Source organism: Aquarana catesbeiana, linkage group LG13 (assembly GCF_042186555.1).
Source record: "Aquarana catesbeiana isolate 2022-GZ linkage group LG13, ASM4218655v1, whole genome shotgun sequence".
In the NCBI taxonomy this organism is placed as follows: domain Eukaryota; kingdom Metazoa; phylum Chordata; class Amphibia; order Anura; family Ranidae; genus Aquarana; species Aquarana catesbeiana.
In genome coordinates, this window is record NC_133336.1 from 222,187,106 (window position 1) to 222,208,998 (window position 21,893).

General features: G+C 49.4%; 1 protein-coding gene across 2 annotated transcripts in view; it reads right to left on the minus strand.

Moving 5' to 3' along the window:
- Nucleotides 1-6,689: 6,689 nt before the first annotated feature.
- Nucleotides 6,690-21,893, minus strand: part of LOC141116751 (methanethiol oxidase-like) — a 42,387-nt gene continuing 27,183 nt past the window's right edge. For both annotated transcript variants that reach the window (XM_073609155.1, XM_073609154.1), the window contains 4 exons: nucleotides 9,072-9,193; nucleotides 7,977-8,069; nucleotides 7,694-7,812; nucleotides 6,690-7,189 (listed from right to left, as the gene is read on the minus strand). In XM_073609155.1, coding sequence (XP_073465256.1) covers nucleotides 7,027-7,189; nucleotides 7,694-7,812; nucleotides 7,977-8,069; nucleotides 9,072-9,193 — 497 coding nt within the window. In that variant the 3' untranslated portion in view covers nucleotides 6,690-7,026. The remainder of the gene's footprint in view (nucleotides 7,190-7,693; nucleotides 7,813-7,976; nucleotides 8,070-9,071; nucleotides 9,194-21,893) is intronic.

The following is a 21,893-nucleotide window of genomic DNA, read 5'->3' on the forward strand; positions in this document are numbered from 1 at the left end:
CTGTGTTCCCAGTTGCTGATCGACCAGTGATCAGATACTGAGCTCAATCAACACGCTGCTTAAATAGACTGGGGGAGGGATAAGGGCGAAGCCAAGGAGGGGGGAAGAGGGAGGGGGGTCCAGGCACTGATCATCACTAAATGCAGAGCGAGAATCTGAAACTTTCCATTCTGTGCCCATTATGAGGGGTTCCCACCATCCCTGTGCTGAGTTCCCGGGTCTGTACACCCGCTGTGCCCATTATGAGGGGTTCCCACCATCCCTGTGCTGAGTTCCCGGGTCTGTACACCCGCTGTGCCCATTATGCGGGGTTCCCACCATCCCTGTGCTGAGTTCCCGGGTCTGTACACCCGCTGTGCCCATTATGAGGGGTTCTCACCATCCCTGTGCTGAGTTCCCGGGTCTGTACACCCGCTGTGCCCATTATGAGAGGTTCCCACCATCCCTGTGCTGAGTTCCCGGGTCTGTACACCCGCTGTGCCCATTATGAGGGGTTCCCACCATCCCTGTGCTGAGTTCCTGGGTCTGTACACCTGCTGTGCCCATTATGAGAGGTTCCCACCATCCCTGTGCTGAGTTCCCGGGTCTGTACACCCACCATCCCTGTGCTGAGTTCCCGGGTCTGTACACCCGCTGTGCCCATTATGAGAGGTTCCCACCATCCCTGTGCTGAGTTCCTGGGTCTGTACACCCGCTGTGCCCATTATGAGGGGTTCCCACCATCCCTGTGCTGAGTTCCCGGGTCTGTACACCCGCTGTGCCCATTATGAGGGGTTCCCACCATCCCTGTGCCAAGTTCCTGGGTCTGTACACCCGCTGTGCCCATTATGAGGGGTTCCCACCATCCCTGTGCCAAGTTCCTGGGTCTGTACACCTGCTGTGCCCATTATGAGGGGTTCTCCTGAGGTAAAAGTCAGTGGATGGAGTGAGAGAGACACAGACGTGATCTGAGGGGCTGTTGTTACCCAAGGAGGGGATCCATCTGCCACAGCTCAAGAGGTCGGTGTGCTGATCCTGCCATGGTTCCAGGAGTCAGACGGACATCCAGCCTGAGAGGGATCCCGGCTATATCTCCAGGCAGAGGCGTCGCTAGGGGGTGGCTATTGGGGCTATGGGGCTATAGCCCCAAATCTGGGGCCCATAGCCCCGAGTCTCTTACTGGGAGAAGCGGTGCCATCAGTAGCAGATGTGGGCGCCATGCAGATAACATCTTGGCCGTTTTACATTGTTCTGCCACTGCACTGGTTGCTAGAACTGCCCAGGGTCTAGCAACCAGTGTTGTCACATAACCTGAGTGACACAGCGTGAGCCCGAGGCAGTGGCATCACTGGGGGGGTGGGGGCTGCCTTCCCCTCCTCTCTGTTTACATCCACAGAGGAGGAGGAGGATCCCGAAGGAGACACCACTGTGTACAGTATATCCGTCAGCGCTGTTCTGAGGTCTGTACATTTTACTATACATTATGCAGGTGGACATGTGCAGGGGGCTATGGGAGGGGAGATGGGTGCCTATACTGATGGGGGGTCTGCACTGATGGGAGGTGTCTATACTGATGTGGGGTCTGCACTGAGGAGGGGGTGTCTATACTGATGGGAGGATCTGCACTGAGGGGGGTGTAAGTACTGATTGGGGGGTCTGCACTGAGGGGAGGTGTCTATACTGATGGGGGTCTGCACTGAGGGGGTGTCTATAATGATGGGGGGAGGTCTATACTAAGGGAGAGGTGGTCTGTACTGAGGGGGGTCTGTACTGATGGAGGGGGGTGGTCTGTACTGAGGTGGGGTCTGTACTGAGGGGTGGTCTGTACTGATGGAGGGAGGTGGTCTGTACCATGCCTGCAGCCTCTGACATCTCCTGTACCATGCCCGCAGCCTCTGCATCACCTCCTGTATATATATATATGTATATATATGTATATATATATATATATATATATATATATATATATATATATACACACACACACACACACACATTTATATTATATACATGTGTATGCCCGCCCAAGCATATGACTTTACTTCACTGCTATGGGCTCTAGCCCCAGATCTTTAGTAGACCTAGCAACACCCCTGTCTCCAGGTGTTCCTGAGGGCATGGGCCGATCCCGTTACAAGGTGGCCAGTCGGGCCTTTTTTGGGGAACTGGTCTCTTGATCCTTTGGTCGCAGGACGGGTGAGCGGGCGTTTGCCCATCTTTAAAGACACGAGGCAACATTGCGTCACCAGTGCCCACATTTGTAGGAACACTTGCACCCTGCTGAACAGTCACTACATTCCACTTTGCCACTGCTAGCATCCTACATCTCATTTTTGCCTACCAGGATACTTTCAAGTACCCCTTTGTTTATCCTGCTCAACAGGACACCAAGTGCACCAATGCCAGGCTAGCCGAAGATCCTGGATATCTCCATTGTGAGGACCCTTTCTGTTACTCCTTCAGTATCAGTAATTTAGTAATTGCAGTGATGACCTTTAAAGAGGAACTCTCACGTTATCAATCGGCAAGATTTCTGGCTCCCAGGTGTCTTCTATACAGGTAACGAGCTGGGATTAGGAGCACTCTCTTAAAGGGATTGTTCCTTATCTCAGCTTGTTACCTGTATAAAAGACACCTGGAAGCAATCAATCAGATTCCAATCTCTCCACCATGGCCAAGACCAAAAAGTTGTCCAAGGATGTCAGGGACAAGATTGTAGACCTACACAAGGTTGGAATGGGCTACAAGACCATCGCCAAGCAGCTTGGTGAGAGGGTGACAACAGTTGGTGCGGTTATTCACAAATGGAAGAAACACAAAATAACTGTCCATCTCCCTCTGTTTTGGGGCTCCATGTAAGATCTCACCTCCGTGGAGTCTCAATGATCATGAGAGCGGTGAAGAATCAGCCCAGAACTACACGGTAGAATCTTGTCAATGATCTCAGCTGGAACCATAGTCAACAAGAAAACCTGTGAAGGACTGAAATCCTGCAGCGCCCGCAAGGTCCCCCTGTTTAGAAAAGCACATGTACAGACCTGTTTGAAGTTTGAACATCTGAATTATTCAGAGGAGAACTGGGTGAAAGTGTTGTGGTCAGATGAGACCAAAATCAAGCTCTTTGGCATCGACTAAAATCGCCGTGTTTAGAGGCGGAGGAATGTTGCCTATGACACCATGAACACCATCAAACAAGGACGCCCCGTGTCTGCTGACCCCACAGATGGGGACGCCCCGTATCTGCTGACCTCACAGATAGGGATGCCCCGTGTCTGCTAACCCCATAGATAGAGACACCCTGTGTCTGGTGACCCCAGAGATGGAGACGCCCTGTGTCTGGTGACCCCAGAGATGGAGAGGCCCCATGTCTGGTGACCCCGGAGATGGAGACGCCCCGTGTCTGATGACCCCTGAGATGGAGACGCCCATGTCTGGAGATCCCACAGATGGAGACGCCCTGCATCTGGTGACCCCAGAGATGGAGACGCCTCGTGTCTGGTGACCCCAGAGATGGAGACGCCCCGTGTTTGGTGACCCCAGAGATGGGGACGGCCCTTGTCTGGTGACCCCACCGATAGAGACACCCCGTGGCTGGTGACCCAACAGATGGAGACACCTCGCATCTGGTGACCCCACAGATGGAGACGCCCCGAGTCTGCTGACCCCACCGATGGAGATGCCCCGCGTCTGGTGACCCCACAGATGGAGACACCCCACATCTGGTTACCCCACAGATGGAGACGCCCCATGTCTGGTGACCCCACAGAGAAGTGTCTGGCGGGTGTGATCACATCACCCGGCTCCTCTTTGAGGTGATTTCTGACCCACAGCCTGCTGTCAGCCCAGATTTGGTGACCCTCTGGTAGCCCCTTCCACAGAGGGGCATGGAGGGGCCATTCTGCTCTCCCAGTAACCCCCCTGGCCAGTGGCACCATTCCCGGGAATCACCTGTCACAACACCCGAGGATGGTTGGTAGGCGGTGGAGTAAGGAGGTAATGCCTCTCTCAAATTGAAACACACCCAGTCACCAAAACACCAATCAATGAAATCAGGGGCGGGCTACAAGTCCCAACGTTGTCTGAGAGACAGATAATAATATAATGTATATAATGTACTATTATCTCTATGGGGAGAACTACAAGTCCCAGCATGCCCTTTGTAGCTCCGCCCTGAGCGGGGGGATTGTAGATTGCAAGCTCTTGGGCCCAGCATCTCCAGAATCTCCCATATGGGGGGTCAGGGGGTGACTCTGGGGTCAGGGTTGTAGGAGGGGTCCTGGTTGCTGTGATACTGATCCTCCGACTTCAATTCTTCTCCCAATCATCCATGTGATCAGAGAATCAGCATGACCCCCACTGTACTGAGTCTAGGGTCAGAGGTCACAGTGTTGAGTCTGGGGGTGGAGTCAGGGGTGACAGTGTTGAGTCTGGGGGTGGGGTCAGAGTGTTGTGTCTGGGGGTGGGGTCAGAGTGTTGTGTCTGGGGGTGGGGTCACAGTGTTGTGTTTAGGGGTGGGGTCACAGTGTTGAGTCTGGGGGTGGGGTCAGAGTGTTGAGTCTGGGGGTGGGATCAGAGGCGGACTGTTTCGTACACACATGGCATCCATTGGCCCTTCTGGAAGATTTTCGGTTCTACTCGCCGCTCTCGGGGTTTACACCGCCCAGCCAGGAGGGTGACCTCACTTTTCTCCAGTGTGCATTGACAACACAGCTCAGTCGCTGCCCCGCCCCCAGCCTCCTTATTGGACTAGAGAGGTCACTGAGTTCCCTCCTCCCACGGCCAGACTGATTGCCCTGCCCCCTCCCAGCAGGAAGCCAGTAGAAGGGAAGGATCGCACACTTCTATTAGCTGATTTTTGGATCATTCTGTAATTATGGATTCTGAGGGATTATTTCTGCCCGGAGTTCACCTTTAACCACATGTGGAGGCTCCTCAGGGGGAAGGGCTGATTGAGCAAACCTTGTTGGGGGCGGAGTCTGAATCCAATAGGCCAATCAGGTTTGCACAGAAGCTTCACAGCCAGCATGCGAGCCGCCATCATCGCACAGTACAAGAGTTCAATATAATCCACTGAGGAGCCAGATTCAGCAGAACTTTCACGTTGTTCCCAACCAGCAATCTCTCGCTGTGGCTTCCCGTGCTGGATAGGGGGCAGAGCTGAGAACACAGCGGTCATTTGGGTGGAGATTAGGGGCTCAGTCAGAGGATAATGGAGGGGAGGGTCAACTCTCCATCATACCTCTTGTTCTGTCTGAGTTTATCTGTAGCAAAACTCCAAGCGCTTCCCCCCCGTGTTCCTTCACTTCCTGTTCTAGTGACACGACAGGAAGTGAGAGAGGATCTCCCTAATGGGGGACACAGCAAAAAATAACAGAGAGCTTCTGCTCTGTCATCTCATTCCAGATCCCCAGTCGGTACAAGGCTTCACCCAGGTGAGAAGCCTCAGGTTGGAGCTGTCTCCTTCTAGATACTTCTAGATACAAGCCAAGCTTCTTCAGCTTCACAGCAAGCGACATCATGGAGGGGGCAGGAAGCCCAAGACTCAGCTTCTATCCAAGGCTTCTCACAGGGGAGGATGGCTTCACATTTATTGGGGGTGGAGTTTACCCTTGTCTCAGTCGTTGGGTGAAAAAAACCCGATGTTGCTGTAAGGAGGCGGGGCCAGGCCTGGCGGCCACTCCACCCAGATGTGATATTTGTGGGCGGAGCCCCAGCGGAGGACTAGGAGTCCATATCTCGTGGGTAAATATTTCCTGGGTTGTGTTCCCGACTCCACCCACACTTTATGAAATCACCCAGCCGAGGAAAGTGGGAACCCCTCAAAAAAGGAGGATATCATGCGGGCGGAGCTGGGAACTCACTAGACATGTGCGGTTTGATTCGTTTAGAATTGAAATTCTGACACATTTTTTGTTATATGTATCCAAATTTCGGAATTACAATAGTAACAAATTTAAACTAATCTGAACGAAATTCAAATCCTTTTCAAATTCATATTTCCGAAGAGAATAAAATGGAGTAGAAAATAAAAAGGAATAGAAAAAAAATATATAGAATATATCCATCTCCTGAAATGTGAATAGAATAGAATTTAGAATAGAAAATAAAAGAATATAACCATTTTCCAAAATTCAAGTATAATAAATTTGAATAGAAAAGGAGAATAGAGTAAAACAAAACAGAATACAAAATAAAATAATAGAAAAAATATAGAATAGGAAGAAAAAAAAGGGATAGAAAAAAGGAAAACAGAATAAAATAGAAAATAAAGGAATAGAAGAAATATAACCATTTTCCAAAATTTTAATAAAATAAATTCAAACAGAAAAGAATAGAATAGCAAGAATATACCCGTTTTCCGAAATTCAAATTTTGAATAGAATAAATTGGATTTAGAATGGAATTCAATTAGAAAATTTTTAAATCGATTTGAATAAATAAAATAAAACCTGAACATTAAACAAATTTAACTAAATTAATTTATGTAAAAAAACAAATTGAAACAAAATTATTTTGTTCTGCACATGTCTAGAACTCAACCAGTACAGTCCTCCAGAGAGAGAAGGAACTGTCATGGCGGGTTAACTGTCCAGGATCATTCAAAGCTCTGAACTGTCAGTTGTGGGCGGAGTGACTCTCAGCAGTCACAGGAACATTGTGCGAGTGTAAGGAAGACACGACAGGCAGAGGACGCGGTCACTCGGTGATGCTAAGTTCTGGGCGGAGCAGCTCTTTAATAATCAGACAATAATCAGACACAGAAAATAAATCCTCATTGGTCAAGAGGCAGCAGTGTAGGCATTGTGGGTGGAGCAATCACTCTATGATGTCATAATGGGGGGGAGCAGATCATCTCTTACATCTTCTCATTATAGGGATGGAAGCAGCAGAACATGGACCTATACCCGGGACATGTGGATTGATGGGGAGTCCCTCCCACTAGACTCCACCTATAACTGACATGTGACTTCAGTTAAGAGGGGGGGTGGCTAGATCCAGATGGCGGTGGGGGAGTTAGATTTAGATGTTGGGGGAGGGGTTTGGGTGTTAGATCCAGATGTCGGAGGTGCAGTCTCCTCCCTCATAGCGGCACTCGTGGGCGAGAGCGGGACCATCCGGCTCCTTCCCGAAATCCACCAGGAAGTTCTCATTGATGGAGAGTCCTCCCTTCTCTGTATCCACATCAATCTGCATCATGACGGCGCCTTCCCTGGGGGGGGAGATGAGAGGTCAGAGGGGGGAGATGAGGTAAGGGAGAGAAAGGCCAGGAAGTGGGAAGGGGTGGGACAGAGGAGAAAAGGAGGGTAGGGGGTGGGACAGAGGACAGAAGGATGGGCGGAAGGGGTGGGACAGAGGACAGGACATGGGAAAGGGGTAGGACAAAAAAGAAAAGGAGGGGAAGGGGTGAGACAGAGGACAGAAGGAGGGGAAGGGGTGGGACAGGGGAAGGGGTGGGACAGAGAAGAACAGAATGGCAGGGGGTGGGACAGAGTAGAAGAAGAAGAGGGGCAGGGGTGGGACAGAGGAGAAGAGGAGGGCAGAGGCTGGGACAAAGGAGAGCAGGAGGGCAGGGGGTGGGGCAGAGGAGCCCGGTCCCACCCCAGAGGAAGGGGTGAGACATGATGAGGAGGAGGAGGAGGAGAAGGGGAAGGGGTGGGACAGAGGTGGAGGGGAAGGGGTGGGACAGAAGAGCCCGGTCCCGGCGGTCCCTCACTTGATCATGTCCGGGTAGAACTGTTTGTCCCAGGCGCTGTACAGCGAGGTGGTGACGTAGAGCCTCTTCCCGTCCAGGCTGAGTTGGATTATATGAGGTCCCCCCGGAATCTTCCTCCCCTGCACACATTTACTAAGCATTACCCAGGAAACGTTCACATATCAGAATATAGAGGAATGATAATATGATACAGCAAAGAGAGCGAACTCTACAGCGCAGGAAGAAGAGAGGGGTCACTATCCCCCCCATACAGGCACTGGGGGGTACAATAAGGGGCGCTCACCTTGATGAATACTGGATCCGGCTGACATTTTAGCTCCTGATCTTCCAGCACTTTCACTGCACCACCCTTGAGAATGCTGCCACCAAGAAAGATCTGGAGAAAAAAAAATAGATGACAAAATGTTGGACAGACACATGAGATCTCAGCATCACATCTTTCTATGTTTTTATTTTTCCTTTGTTGTAGTAAGTTCCACAACTTTACTGCCTTTACTGTGAAGAACCCTTCATATACCACTCTTACTGTAAAGTACCCTTCTCATAAAACTCTTGCAGTGAAAAGCCCTTCCCATACCACCCTTGATGCAAATAATTTTTCCCACTTCACTCATATGCCCCATACACACGGTCGGACTTTGTTCGGACATTCCGACAACAAAATCCTAGGATTTTTTCCGACGGATGTTGGCTCAAACTTGTCTTGCATACACACGGTCACACAAAGTTGTCGGAAAATCCGATCGTTCTAAACGCGGTGACGTAAAACACGTACGTCGGGACTATAAACGGGGCAGTGGCCAATAGCTTTCATCTCTTTATTTATTCTGAGCATGCGTGGCACTTTGTCCGTCGGATTTGTGTACACACGATCGGAATTTCCGACAACGGATTTTGTTGTCGGAAAATTTTATCTCCTGCTCTCCAACTTTGTGTGTCGGAAAATCCGATGGAAAATGTCCGATGGAGCCCACACACGGTCGGAATTTCCGACAACACGCTCCGATCGGACATTTTCCATCGGAAAATCCGACCGTGTGTACGGGGCATTACTGTAAAGAGCCCTTCCCATACCACTATCACTGTAAAGAGCCCTTCATATACTGCTCTTACCATGAAGAACGCCTCCCATAATAAAAGTGAAATCTCTGTTCCTCCTGATACAGAAAGTGAGACTAAATCCTCCCACTGGGGACACAGGCACCAATGAAAACCCAGCAGAGACTCCACAAAGCCCCACCCATACCGCTCTTAATACAAAGAATTCATGACATGCTTGCTCTTACTGTGAAGAACCCTCCCCCCTACTGAAGGTGAAAACTCCTTCAAGACATAGATTGTGGTTGCCCAGACCTAGAAATGGGAGGGGGTCACTCACCTGCCCCACCAGTTTGGGGTGACACGGGTCGGTGATGTCATACTGCCGGATGTCGCCGTGCACCCAATTACAGAAGTACAGGAAGCGATCGTCCAGAGAAATCAGGATATCCGTGATGAGCCCTGAGAAGAGGGAGGATAGACATGACTACAACTCCTCCCCCATCCTCCGAGTGTACAGGCTCCTCCCCCTGGACAAATCCTCCCTCAATCCTCCGGGTGTACAGGCTCCTCCCCTGGACTGATCTCCTCCCTCCATTCTCCGAGTGTACAGGCTCCTCCCCCTGGACTGAAATCCTCCCTCAATCCTCCAAGTGTACAGGCTCCTCCCCCTGGACAAATCCTCCCTCCATCCTCCGGGTGTACAGGCTCCTCCCTTGGACTGATCTCCTCCCTCCATTCTCCGAGTGTACAGGCTCCTCCCCCTGGACTGAAATCCTCCCTCAATCCTCCAAGTGTACAGGCTCCTCCCCCTGGACTGATCTGCTCCCTCCATTCTCCGAGTGTACAGGCTCCTCCCCCTGAACGGAAATCCTCCCTCCATCCTCTGGGTGTAGACTCCTCCCCCTGGACTAAAATCCTCCCTTCATCCTCCGGGTGTACAGGCTCCTCCCCTGGACTAAAATCCTCCCTCCATCCTCCAGGTGTACAGGATCCTCACCCCGGACTGATCTCTTCTCTCCATTCTCCGAGTGTACAGGCTCCTCCCCCTGGACTAAAATCCTCCCTCCATCCTCCAGGTGTATAGGCTCCTCCCCCTGGACTGATCTGCTCCCTCCATCCTCCAGGTGTACAGGCTCCTCCCCCTGGACTAAAATCCTCTCTCCATCCTCCGGGTGTACAGGCTCCTCCCCCTGGACTAAAATCCTCCCTCCATCCTCCGGGTGTACTGTGAAGTGCTCTCTATCGAGAAGTGCCCGGGTTGAACTGTGCATGCGCTGTACGGAACAGCACAACAGCTGATTTTACGATCAGCTGTTGTGACGGCCCATGCGCACAATAGCCGACAGAATCATTTTTTCTGTCAGATTGTGCCCCGCGCTCCCGTGTCGAGTTTATGACGGTGAGGGGCGGATTTATAAATGATGCAAAATGAAAGAAACAGAAAATTAAATAGAATAGAAATTAAAGGAATGGAAAAAAAGACAAAAGAAAAAACAACAATAGAATAAAATAAAAATATAACCATCTTCTGAAATTCGAATTTTGAATAGAATAGAAGATAAAGGAATATAATAAAAAAGAAGCATAGAAAAAGAATAGAATAAAAATAGAAAATAAGGGAGTGGGATAATAAATAAATAATTAAAAATAGAATTAAAAAAAGGAAGGAAATTAAAAGAAAAAATAGAATAGAAATTACAAGGAATGGGAAAAATGTTTTTTTAATTATTATTATTATACAGGATTTATATAGCGCCAACAGTTTGCACAGCACTTAACAAAATGAAAGCAGACATTACAGTTACATTATAATTTGGTACAAGAGGAATCAGAGGGCCCTGATCATTAGAGCTTACAATCTAGGAGGGGGGTCAATTGATACAAAAGGTAATAGCTGTGGGGGATGAGCTGATGGAGGAAGTAAAACAGTGTATTAGTTAGAAGCAGCATAGGCTTCTTTATAGAGAAGGGTTTTCAGGGATCGTCTAAAGATGGATAGATTAGGGGACAGTCGGACAGATTGGGGGTAGGGAGTTCCAAAGGATGGGAGAAGCTCTGGAGAAATCCTGGAGGTGGATATGGGAGGAGGTGACGAGGGAGCTAGAGAGCAGGAGGTCTTGGGAGGACCGAAGAGAGCGGCTTGGTTGGTATTTTGGGACTGGGTTAGTGATGTAGCTGGGGGGCCGAGTTGTGGACGGCTTTGTAAACTATTGTTAGTACTTTGAATTTTATTCGTTGGGTGAGTGGAAGCCAGTGGAGGGATTGGCAGAGAGGGGTGGAGGACACTGAATGGTTAGTAAGGTGGATGAGTCTTGCAGCGACATTCGTTATGGACTGAAGGGGGGGATAGTCTATGTAAAGGTAATCCAATGAGGAGGGAGTTGCTGTAGTCGAGGCGAGAGATGACCAGGGAGTTAATTAGAAGCTTGGTGGTGTCATTGGTTAAAAAGGGTCTTCTTCTGGAGATGTTGCGGAGGATGAGGCGGCATGATGTGGACAGGAGTTGGATGTGGGCCTGAAAGGACAGATCAGAGTCTAGGGTTACCCCTAGCACCCTGGCATGTGGGGATGGACTGATAGATGTGCCATGGACCTTGACATAGAAGTCAGGGGAAGGGGCATGTGGGGGAGGAAATATTATGAGCTCGGTTTTAGATAGATTCAATTCGAGGAAGGGGTGTGACATCCAGGCTGATAGGTCTGTTAGTAAATCAGTGATGTGTGAGGAGACTGATGAGGTGGGGCTGAGGGGTAGAGAGATAGATTTGGGTGTCATCAGCATATAAATGGTAGTTGACCCAGGGAGGACGTGTAGATCAAGCATAGTAGAGGTCCAAGAACAGAACCTTGGGGGGAACCCAACGGTAAGAGGAGTTGCAGAGGGGGAAGTGGAGTTGTAAGTGTCACTGAAGGTGCGGTGATTTGAACCAATGGAGAGCGCAGCCATGGATACCAAGCAAATTGAGTTTTTTGAGAAGGAGGGGGTTGGCAATTTATATTGGCTGAAATCTTGCTGTGACTTAGTCTCACGTTAAAGACGTTCAAGAGCGCAGCTACGTTTTTGAGGCTTCTGGTAGTGTCTGTCTGCCAGGTTGTAAAGGTCGGGGACTGATTCTGTGCATAGTGAGGGGGCCCAAGGTATCCAGGGTGGATGACAGTGAACTGTTGTAGATAGAAGCGGCCCAGTTGGTGCAGGACAAGGATGAGGTTTTGGCATAGAGACAATCTGTAGCAGAAAGAAGAAGAAGAAGAGCAGGGTTTAAGGTGGCGAAGGTTTCTACGGGTAATAGTTTGGTAGTTGGAAGTAGGGATGAGCCGAACACCCCCCGGTTCGGTTCGCACCAGAACCTGCGAATGGACCGAAAATTCGCACGAACGTTAGATCCCTATTGAAGTCTATGGGACTCGAACGTTCAAAATCAAAAGTGCTCATTTTAAAGGCTAATTTGCATGGTATTGTCCTAAAAAGGGTTTGGGGACCCGGGTCCTGCCCCAGGGGACATGTATCAATGCAAAAAAAGTTTCAAAAAGGCTGTTTTTTCGGGAGCAGTGATTTTAATGATGCTTAAAGTGAAAAAAAAGTGAAATATTCCTTTAAATATCGTACCTGGGGGGATGTCTATAGTATGCTTGTAAAGGGGCGCGTGTTTCTCGTGCTTAGAACAGTCCCTGCACAAAATGACATTTTTAAAGGAAAAAAGTAATTTAAAACTGCTTGCGGCTTTAATGTAATGTCGGGTCCTGGCAATATGGATGAAAATCAGTGAGACAAACGGCATGGGTACCCCCCAGTCCATTACCAGGCCCTTTGGGTCTTGTATGGATATTAAGGGGAACCCCGCACCCAAATTAAAAAGGAAAGGCATGGAGCCCCCAGGCCCTATATACTCTGAACAGCAGTATACAGGCGGTGCAAACAAGACAGGGACTGTAGGTTTGTTGTTAAGTAGAATCTGTTTGTAATTTTGAACTGGTACTTTTTTCCAGCCAAAAATCTATTTTTAAGCTTTTTGGAAAACATAGGGAAGGGTTATCACCCCTGTGACATTTGTTTTGCTGTCTGTGCTCCTCTTCAGAAGATTTCATCTCACTTTTTGTCCCAATGACAAATGTTTTTAGAAAATTTGGGGTTTTTAGTGAAACAAGGATTGGTGATAAAGCATCAGTGGAAAGGAGAAACATTTTTCCCACATTAACTCTTACAGGAGATAATTTCCCTTCCTAGGGGTAGATTTCATCTCACCTCCTGTTGTCTCCTTCCGTTTGCAAGTAGGAGTCGTTTGTAAGTTGGATGCTTAAAAGTAGGGGCCTGCCCTATATACTCAGCAGAAATTGTGGTCTTAGGTGTTGGTGTTGCCACAACACTGTAAACCCTCACAGGGCCCTGCTGTGAAATATTAGATCAAGAATTGTAATTACATGCCATTGTTGAACAGGGGCAGAAAAATTGGGCCTTTGGTGATGGTGGTGGTGCTGGTGCCACAACACTGTAAGTCCTCACAGATACTCTTGGTGGGCGCTGGAACGGGCCCTGCTGTGAAATATTAGATCAAGAATTGTAATTACATGCACCTGATTAACAGGGACAGAAAAATTGGGCCTTAGGCACTGGTGCTGGTGCCACAACACTGCAACCCCTCACAGATACTCTAGTTGGAGCGCAGGAACTAGCCCTGCTGCAAAGTATTGCATCAAAAATTGTAATTACATGCCCCTGTTAAACAGGGGCTGAAAAATTGGGCCTTAGCCACTGGTGGCGGTGTCCAGTAACAAAAATATTCTTACAAGCTATCAGCGTGATCATTGAGGAGGAAGAGGATAATTACTCAGGATAGTCACTCAGCATCAACATAGGCAGTCTTGAAGGGATCTGACATTTCATAAAAATGTATTCGGTTACATCAGCATCAGGTGCTTGGTATCTGGTGGTAAACCAAGACTGATTCATTTTTATGAAGGTCAGTCGATCAACTGAGTCGGTGGACAGACGCACCCTGTGATCGGTTACAAAGCCTCCAGCAGCACTGAATGTGTGTTCCGAAAGAACGCTGGATGCAGGACAGGCCAGTAGCTCAATTGCATACTGTGCAAGCTCTGGCCAGTGATCCATCCTCAAGACCCAGTAACCCAGAGGATTTTCGGTGGGAAAGGTGTCCAAGTCAGATCTTGCCCCTAGGTATTCCTGCACCATGTAAAACAGACGCTGGCGATGGTTGCTAGAACCGATCATACCTTGGGGCTGCGGACCAAAAAATTGTCTGAACGCAGACGGCCACCTTCTCCACCGCTCCTTCTTTGACTGACCGAAGCCTCAGCAACATGTTGTCCAGGAACAGGAGTTTGTAACCTCCCGGTCTCTGGGAACGCGTTGCACAGACCTTTCTGAAAGGCCTCCGGAAGATGTTTCATCCTCTGCTCCCTCTGCGATGGCAAGAAAAGGTCCGCAAACCTACCCTTGTAAAGTGGATCAAGGAGGGTTGCCAGCCAGTAACGATCCCCCTTCTTGATACCACAAATACGAGGATCCTTCCGCAGGCTTTGCAGGATCAGGGAGGCCATGCAGCGTAGGTTTGCTGAGGCATTTGGTCCGGAGTCCTCTGGGTCACTAAGGACGACATGATCCGCAGCCACCTCCTCCCAGCCACGTACAAGTCCATGGGTTTCTTGGGACTGTAAATGATCCCTTAAAGACTACTGCTGATGCTGAGTGCCAGGCTCCACCTCCATGCTGACACAATCCTCCTCCTCCTCTTCCTCGTCCTCTTCCTGTATGATCGGCGGGCATGCAGGAACACTGTCTGGATAAAGGGGGCCTTGAGAGCTAAGGAAGTCATTCTCTTCCTGCCTCTGTTCTGCCTCAAGTGCCCTGTCCATTATTCCACGCAGCGTGTGCTCCAACAGGTGGACAAGGGGGACAGTGTCACTGATGCATGCACTGTCACTGTTCACCATCCTTATGGCCTCCTCAAATGGTGACAGAACAGTGCATGCATCCCTGATCATGGACCACTGGCGTGGGGAAAAAAAAAGCTCCCCCGACCCTGTCCTGGTGCCATAGTCACACAGGTACTTATTGATGGCCCTCTGCTGCGTGTGCACCCGCTGCAGCATGGCCAACATTGAATTCCACCTGGTGGGCATGTCACAGATTAGGCGGTTCTTGGGCAGGTTAAATTCCTTTTGGAGGTCCGCCAGCCGAGCACTGGCATTATATGACCGGCAGAAATGCACACAGACTTTCCTGGCCTGCCTCAGGACATCCTGTAAACCCAGGTACCTGCCCAAGAACCGCTGCACCACCAAGTTAAGGACGTGAGCCAAACAGGGCACATGGGTCAGTTGTCCCTGTTTGAGGGCGGAGAGGAGGTTGGTGCCATTGTCGCAAACCACCATTCCTGCCTTAAGTTGGCGTGGCGTCAACCACCTCTGAACCTGCCCCTGCAGAGCTGACAGAATCTCTGCCCCAGTGTGGCTCCTGTCCCTCAAGCACACCAGCTCAAGCACCGCATGGCTTTTTTTGGCCTGCGTACTTGCGTAGCGCCTTGACCGCCTAAGGAGCACCGCTGGTTCTGAGGACAAAGCACAGGAAGAGGCCATGGAGGAAGAAGAGGAGGGAGAGGAGGAGAGAGGTGTGGCAGAATCACCAGTAGTGGCATTTTGGAGGCGTGGTGGCGGAACAACCTCCAACACTACTGCACCTTGTCCTGCATCCTTCCCAGCTGCCAGCAGAGTCACCCAATGCGCCGTGAAACTTAGGTAACGTCCCTGTCCATGCCTGCTGGACCACGAGTCAGCGGTAATATGCACCTTACCGCTGACCGCCCTGTCCAGCGAGACCAAGACATTGCCTTCCACATGCCGGTAGAGAGCTGGAATCGCCTTCCATGAGAAAAAGTGGCGTTTGGGTACCTGCCACTGAGGAACCGCGCATTCCACAAACTCACGGAAGGGGGCAGAGTCTACCAACTGAAAAGGTAGCAGTTGAAGTGCTAGCAATTTTGCCAAGCTAGCATTCAACCGCTGGGCATGTGGATAGCAGGGAGTGAACTTCTTTCTGCGGTGCAGCAGCTGGGGCAGGGAAATTTGCCTGGTACAATCTGATGTCGGTGTACCGATAGCAGATTGCCCGCAAGTTCTTGGCTGTGACACACCTAATTCTACACCTTCATTCCTCTCAGTGCAGGTCTCAGAGAGGACTGAAGGTATAGTGGGGTTGGAGATCCCAGCAGATGAGGAGCAAGAAGAGGCCCTCTTAGTTCTTTGGTGTGGGTATTTTAGGTACGCTTGCCAACGAACTGCATGGCAGGTCAACATATGTCTGGTCAAGCATGTGGTACCCAAGTGGGAGATGTTTTGGCCACGCGAGATACGCTTGAGATATATGTTGCAAACAGAACACCCGGTTCTATAGAACCGGATAAGAGGTTACTTTAGCAACAAATTTATGTCAAAAATACTGACAATGTTATCAAAAAATAAAAATTATTTTAATGATATTACAAAGCATCAAAATTGGTAAGACAACCTATTGATAAAAACGTGATATTAAAAATTACTGATTAGGTCCGGTAGAACCCAATACCTTAGTACATGATCAATAGACAAACCTGACAAACATAACAAAAACAAAAAACAAAAACAAACAACGCATGACAACGTCCGGACGCTTTGGATCTTGCGAGCTGTCAGTCGGAAATGAGATTTGATCATTTGGTGTGGTATAAATGTTCCGTAATAACCGAAAGAAACCGTATGACAGCAGGAAAGATCCAATGGAGGTAAGTGGGGGTGGGTGAGTTGGGGAGGGAGATGGAAGGTACAAGCTGCTAATGTTGATTGGACGTTAATGCTATAACTCTATAGATGTTATTAACTGGCTTGTAGCATGTGAGATAGATAATAAGTGTCCAACAATTGGTAAATTAATGACCAGTCCAATAATTTAATTTACTGGTATTGGAAATCAAAGACATGTGGAAAACAGCCGTAAAATAGATGTAATCAACTTTACCGTTTGCTGTTTAGAATCATTAAGAGATGGTCCAATGGACTGGATCGGGTTTGTAGCGTTGCAATGTACACTTCGTATGTGGAGGAAAAAGCCGTATCATAACTACGGGTTCTTCTACTCAGTGGTGAGTTAATTCCGTAGGTGGCGTCATTGGCTGGAGGAGTGGCAAAAGATACAAGGCTCCGTTATCTTCACTTCACTCCTTTCCGATCGAATGCCGTGGCGCAAACCGGCTATGATGATGTCCAGATTAGAAGTGCATCTCATAGAAGATACAGGTAAACGAGAGAGGGTGGGAGTCTTTGATCCGCTGGGGGCCGCGATCGGGCAAGTCAATAAGGCTATTTCGGATCATCCAGCCTTAACTCGTGTCTGACTCCTCACGAGCTCCTCTCACCCAAGCTCCGGTGTCCATAACGGGTCTGCGTTGATGACGTCAACGCGTTTCGCTATTGCCTCTAGCGTTGCTTCATCTTGGACGATACTTGGGCTGGTAACGACGCTCCTTTATGTTGCAAATAGCAGCGGTGCGATCTGATGCACTCATCTCAAAAAAGGCCCACACCAAAGAACTTTTGGAATAACGTGCAGAGACAGCAGTGCCCTGCACATGCGGAGCTCTGCGGTGTGATGCAGTCAGTGTGCTGCCCTTAGGCTGGCCCCTGGAGGGCATCCTGCCTCGTTGGTGATGTGCCTCCTCCTCCTCCTCCTCTCTCCTATCAGGCACCTACGTGGAGTCAGTGACCTCATCATCCCCTCCCTCCTCATCACTAGAGCAAACCTGGCAGAATGCTGCAGCAGGGGGAACATCACTGCCAGATTGCTGTCCTTTTTGGGCACCCCCTCTGTCTGGGCTCACGTTTCTGCCTTCCTCTAGCTGAGTACCATCATCAGAGCCTTCAAAACGCTGGGCATCCTCCTGGAGCATGTACCCAACAACACTCCTCAGGAGGACATGGTGGGGCTAGGGATGGAGTGACTGATGCCATTGAGCCGAGGGAAGAGGACGCGTTGGCAGCTGCTTTGCCAGACAAAGTACCCTGAGCCTGGGTGAGAGAGGATGAGGAGGATGAGGACGGCTTGGTCATCCACTCGACCAAGTCTTCGGCATGTTGTGACTCAACACGGCCAGCTGCCGAAAAAAAGGCCAAGCGTGTCCCATGGCCACGTGCTGATGAGGATGCACCGTCTCCACGACCAGCACTAGACACAGAGCCTGCTTGCCCTCTCTTATTGGCTTGTGACTGTCTGCCTCTCCTTGTTGGCCTTCCAGACATACTAATGGCCTGCAGTGAGATGTAGCTGCACAAAACTGGGATGTGTGTGTGTGTGTATATATATATATATATATATATATATATATATATATATATATATATACCGATTATACTGCAGCTAGCAGAATCAACTGCCTGCCTGTAGTATTATTAGTATGAGAACACCCGCACTTGTCTTCAGGTAGCTATACTGTAGGTGCAACTGTGCAGGGTACACAGTACAGTAACTGGAAATACTGTAAAAACACCTGCCTGCCTGTCAGTATATTAGGAAGAGAAAAACAGGATCTAGCTAAATTGAATATATATACATACACACACACAACACCTGGGATGCAATACACTGTAAGTGCAGCTAACTGACTCGACCTGCCTACTCTATCTAACTTAAAGTGGGGTTCCACCCAAAAAAACAAAAATACCTGAAAAATTCTAAAAAAAAAACCAAAAAAAATGTGGATATTTTTTTTTTTTTTTTTACTTACCTCTAAATGCCTGTTGCTAGGTGGTCCCTCGTAGTCTGCCTCTTCCTTTGCCTGGGCTGGTGACATCACTTCCCCTCGGCACAGGAAGGGCTCGGCTCTGCTCCCTCCCTCCTGTCAATCATCTGGGACCCATTACAGGTCCCAGGTGATTAAGCGGCCAATCACGGCATGCGGCGCCGCTAGCGCATGCGCAATGGGTGCCAGGCTGTGAAATGCCGGCGCCGACAAGCGGATTGGGGGGACGAGCGGGGCTTCGATCCCCCGCTTTGCTTGGACCCAGGGACAGGTAAGTGTCCAATTAAAAGTCAGCAGATGCAGTATTTATAGCTGCTGACTTTTAATTTTTTTTTTTTTATTGGACCCCCTGGGTGGAACTCCTCTTTAAATCAAATGACACTGTCTCTCTCTCTCTCTCTCTCTCAACGTCAGAACACACTACACAGGGCCACTGTGTAGGTGGCCTTATATAGTGTGGGGTGTGTACTAAACCCCCTGAGCCATAATTGGCCAAAGCCACCCTGGCTTTGGCCAATTACGGCTCTCTGTACAGACAGCGCTGTGATTGGCAAAGCATGCGGGTCATAGTGCATGCTTGGCCAATTATAAGCCAGCAATGCACTGCGATGCCGCAGTGAATTATGGGCCATGACGCACCACTCGATTTTGGCGCGAATGGCCCATAACATTCGCAATTCTGAGAACAACCAAACACACGATGTTCGAGTCGAACATGGGTTCGACTCGAACATGAAGCTCATGCCTAGTTGGAAGGCAAGGAGGAGGAAGATAAGGAGAGAGTGAAACTATTAAGGTGGTTGATCAGAGAGAGGAAAAAGAATGTTTGAGAGGTTGCGTGGAGTGCATAGGTAGGAAAATATGAGGTCAAGGCAGTTGCCAACAGTCCCGATTTTCCCGGGACAATTCCGATTTTGGGACCCTTGTCCTGATTTAAGCTTGTCCCGATTATTTTCCTGGGATTTTGCTTTTGTCCCGGGAAAATCGGGAATGCTTTTGGCTAAAAAGGGCAGCGGCTACACAAAAATGGCTACCACCGCCAAGAGTGTTGTTTCCCCTTGTGTTCAGTGCAAGGGGCGACTTCTCTATTCAGTGTACAAATAGAAAATTCTATTGTACACTGAAGCCTATTGGCTGCAGGGATTGGAGACCCCTCCCCTCTCTCCACTGAACACAAGGAAGTGATCAGCCTCCACCCACCGCTGCCACCAACCCTCCACCCCCGTGTGTCTGACGAGCAGGGACACTGATGGAAGGACCGGGGCTCCGCTGGCTGGGGACACTGATGGTCCTGGCTCCCCCCTTTCACAAGGCTCCGTTTGGAAGACCGCACGGACCCCCAGCTTGGCCTAGGTTGGCCCCACATCCTCACGCACCGCAGGTACCATCTTCTAGACACGGCTCTGCTGGGTATTGTAGTGTAGTGTAGTGGGCTGTGTAGTAATCAGTGTAGTGTAGTGGTAATCACTGTAGTGTAGTGGTCAATGTAGTGAACAGGTAGGTCAATGTACTGATCAGTATAGGAATCAGGTAGGTCAGTGCAGTGGACAGGTAGGTAAGTGTAATGGTCAGTCTAGGAATCATGTAGGTCAGCGTAGTGGATAGGTAGGTCAATGTAGTGGTCAGTGTAGGAATCGGGCTCGTAAGTACTATTGTAGGAAGGGAAGGGACTCGGGGAGTGCTAAAGTCCATAGGTTAGGGGGCGTAAATTTCTTGCCTTGCACCAGGCGCTGACAACCCACGCTACGCCACTGCTGCTGGTGGCACCTGGATGCCGGGACGGACTCTGCTGGGGGCACCTGGATGCAAGGACGGACTCTGCTGGGGGCACCTGGATGCAAGGACGGACTCTGCTGGGGGCACCTGGATGCAGGGACCGACTCTGCTGGGGGCACCTGGATGCAAGGACGGACTCTGCTGGGGGCACCTGAAGCAGGGATGGACTCTGCTGGGGGCACCTGATGGCATCCGGTGGCAGGTGACACGCTCAGGGCTTCCACCGATTCTGCATTATGGTGAGTTGAATGATTTCAAGTTATATTACAATGTAATAATAGAAATAATGTGCTCCAATCACCCTGACACCATAACAACCATGGTGCCGGGATGATTGAAGCGCTAAACCCAGGTGTTTGGAGTATCTTTATCTGCTGATTTGTTAAATTTTCTGGAATACACATATTTCTATTGTGTAGGATCTGGAGCTGCTGTCCTTTCTTTCTTTCTCCCTCCACCCCTCATTCATCTCAGACTCTAACCACTCCCCCTTTCAAGCCACAGCCACTCTTTTGCGTAAACCACGGCCATATTTTGCCGCATTTTACTATTTTGCTATGTCACGCCTACAAACAAATGCCCTGCCCCCTAATTATAGCAAGGCTCCGCCTACATGCAAAAAAGTGTCACTAAATTTTTTTTTACAATGTTGGCAACTATGTGACTAGAAGGGCTTGTCCATTGTTTTAGTTCAAAAGGAGGTTAGGTTCAGAAATTTTGAAGTAGCTGGAGTGTTAAGATTAACAGGGATATCGTCGTCAAGGAAGCTTGATACCGGTCCAGGAGGCTGATAGATCACAGCAACTCTCAACGAAACTGGAGAAAACAGACGAATACTGTGAGCTTAAAATGGAGGAGAGGGACAGAGAGGGGGGGTGGATGAAGGACCTGAAAAGTGCTTTGAGGGGGATAGGAGGATTCCAACACCACCTCCTTTCCGTCCACTAGGCCTGGGAGAGCGAGTCCACAGGAGGCCACCATAGGAGAGGGCAGCAGGAGAAGCAAGGTCAGATTCTTGAATCCAGGTCTCCATAATTGCAAGTAGGTTGAAGGAGTTTGTGATAAATATGTCATGGTGGTAAGTTTGTTGCAAACAGAGCGGGCATTCCAACGGGCACAGGAGAAGGGGAGGCTGGTTCTAGGCAGAAGAGGAATAGAAATGAGATTGTGTATATTGTGGCTGCTGTCAGAGAGAGGATGGGGGGTGCCGGGTATGTTGGACAAAAAGGTAAAATGATGGCGGTCCAGGATTTGGGGAAATATCTCCAGACATTAGGAGAAGCAGAAGGGTGAGAGGGGATACAGGAGTATGTGACTTGTGTGTGTGGGGGGGAGGGGAATTATCAGTCCCAGTGTCCTGGAGGTTTTATTGGTATGTGGGTCCAGAAACCCTTGGCTATGCATCCCCTAGAGAAGGCCTAAATGTATACTGAGTGGGGTGGGGGTATTATTGCCAATTAATCAATTAAACTAACAGAACAAACTTCTCACACCAAAAGGCAGACTACAAGACACAGCAAGAGGGGGGGGGGGGGGGGGGGGGGGGGGCACGGCTTTAAAGATAAGTACAGATCATAATTTTAGGTATCGACAAT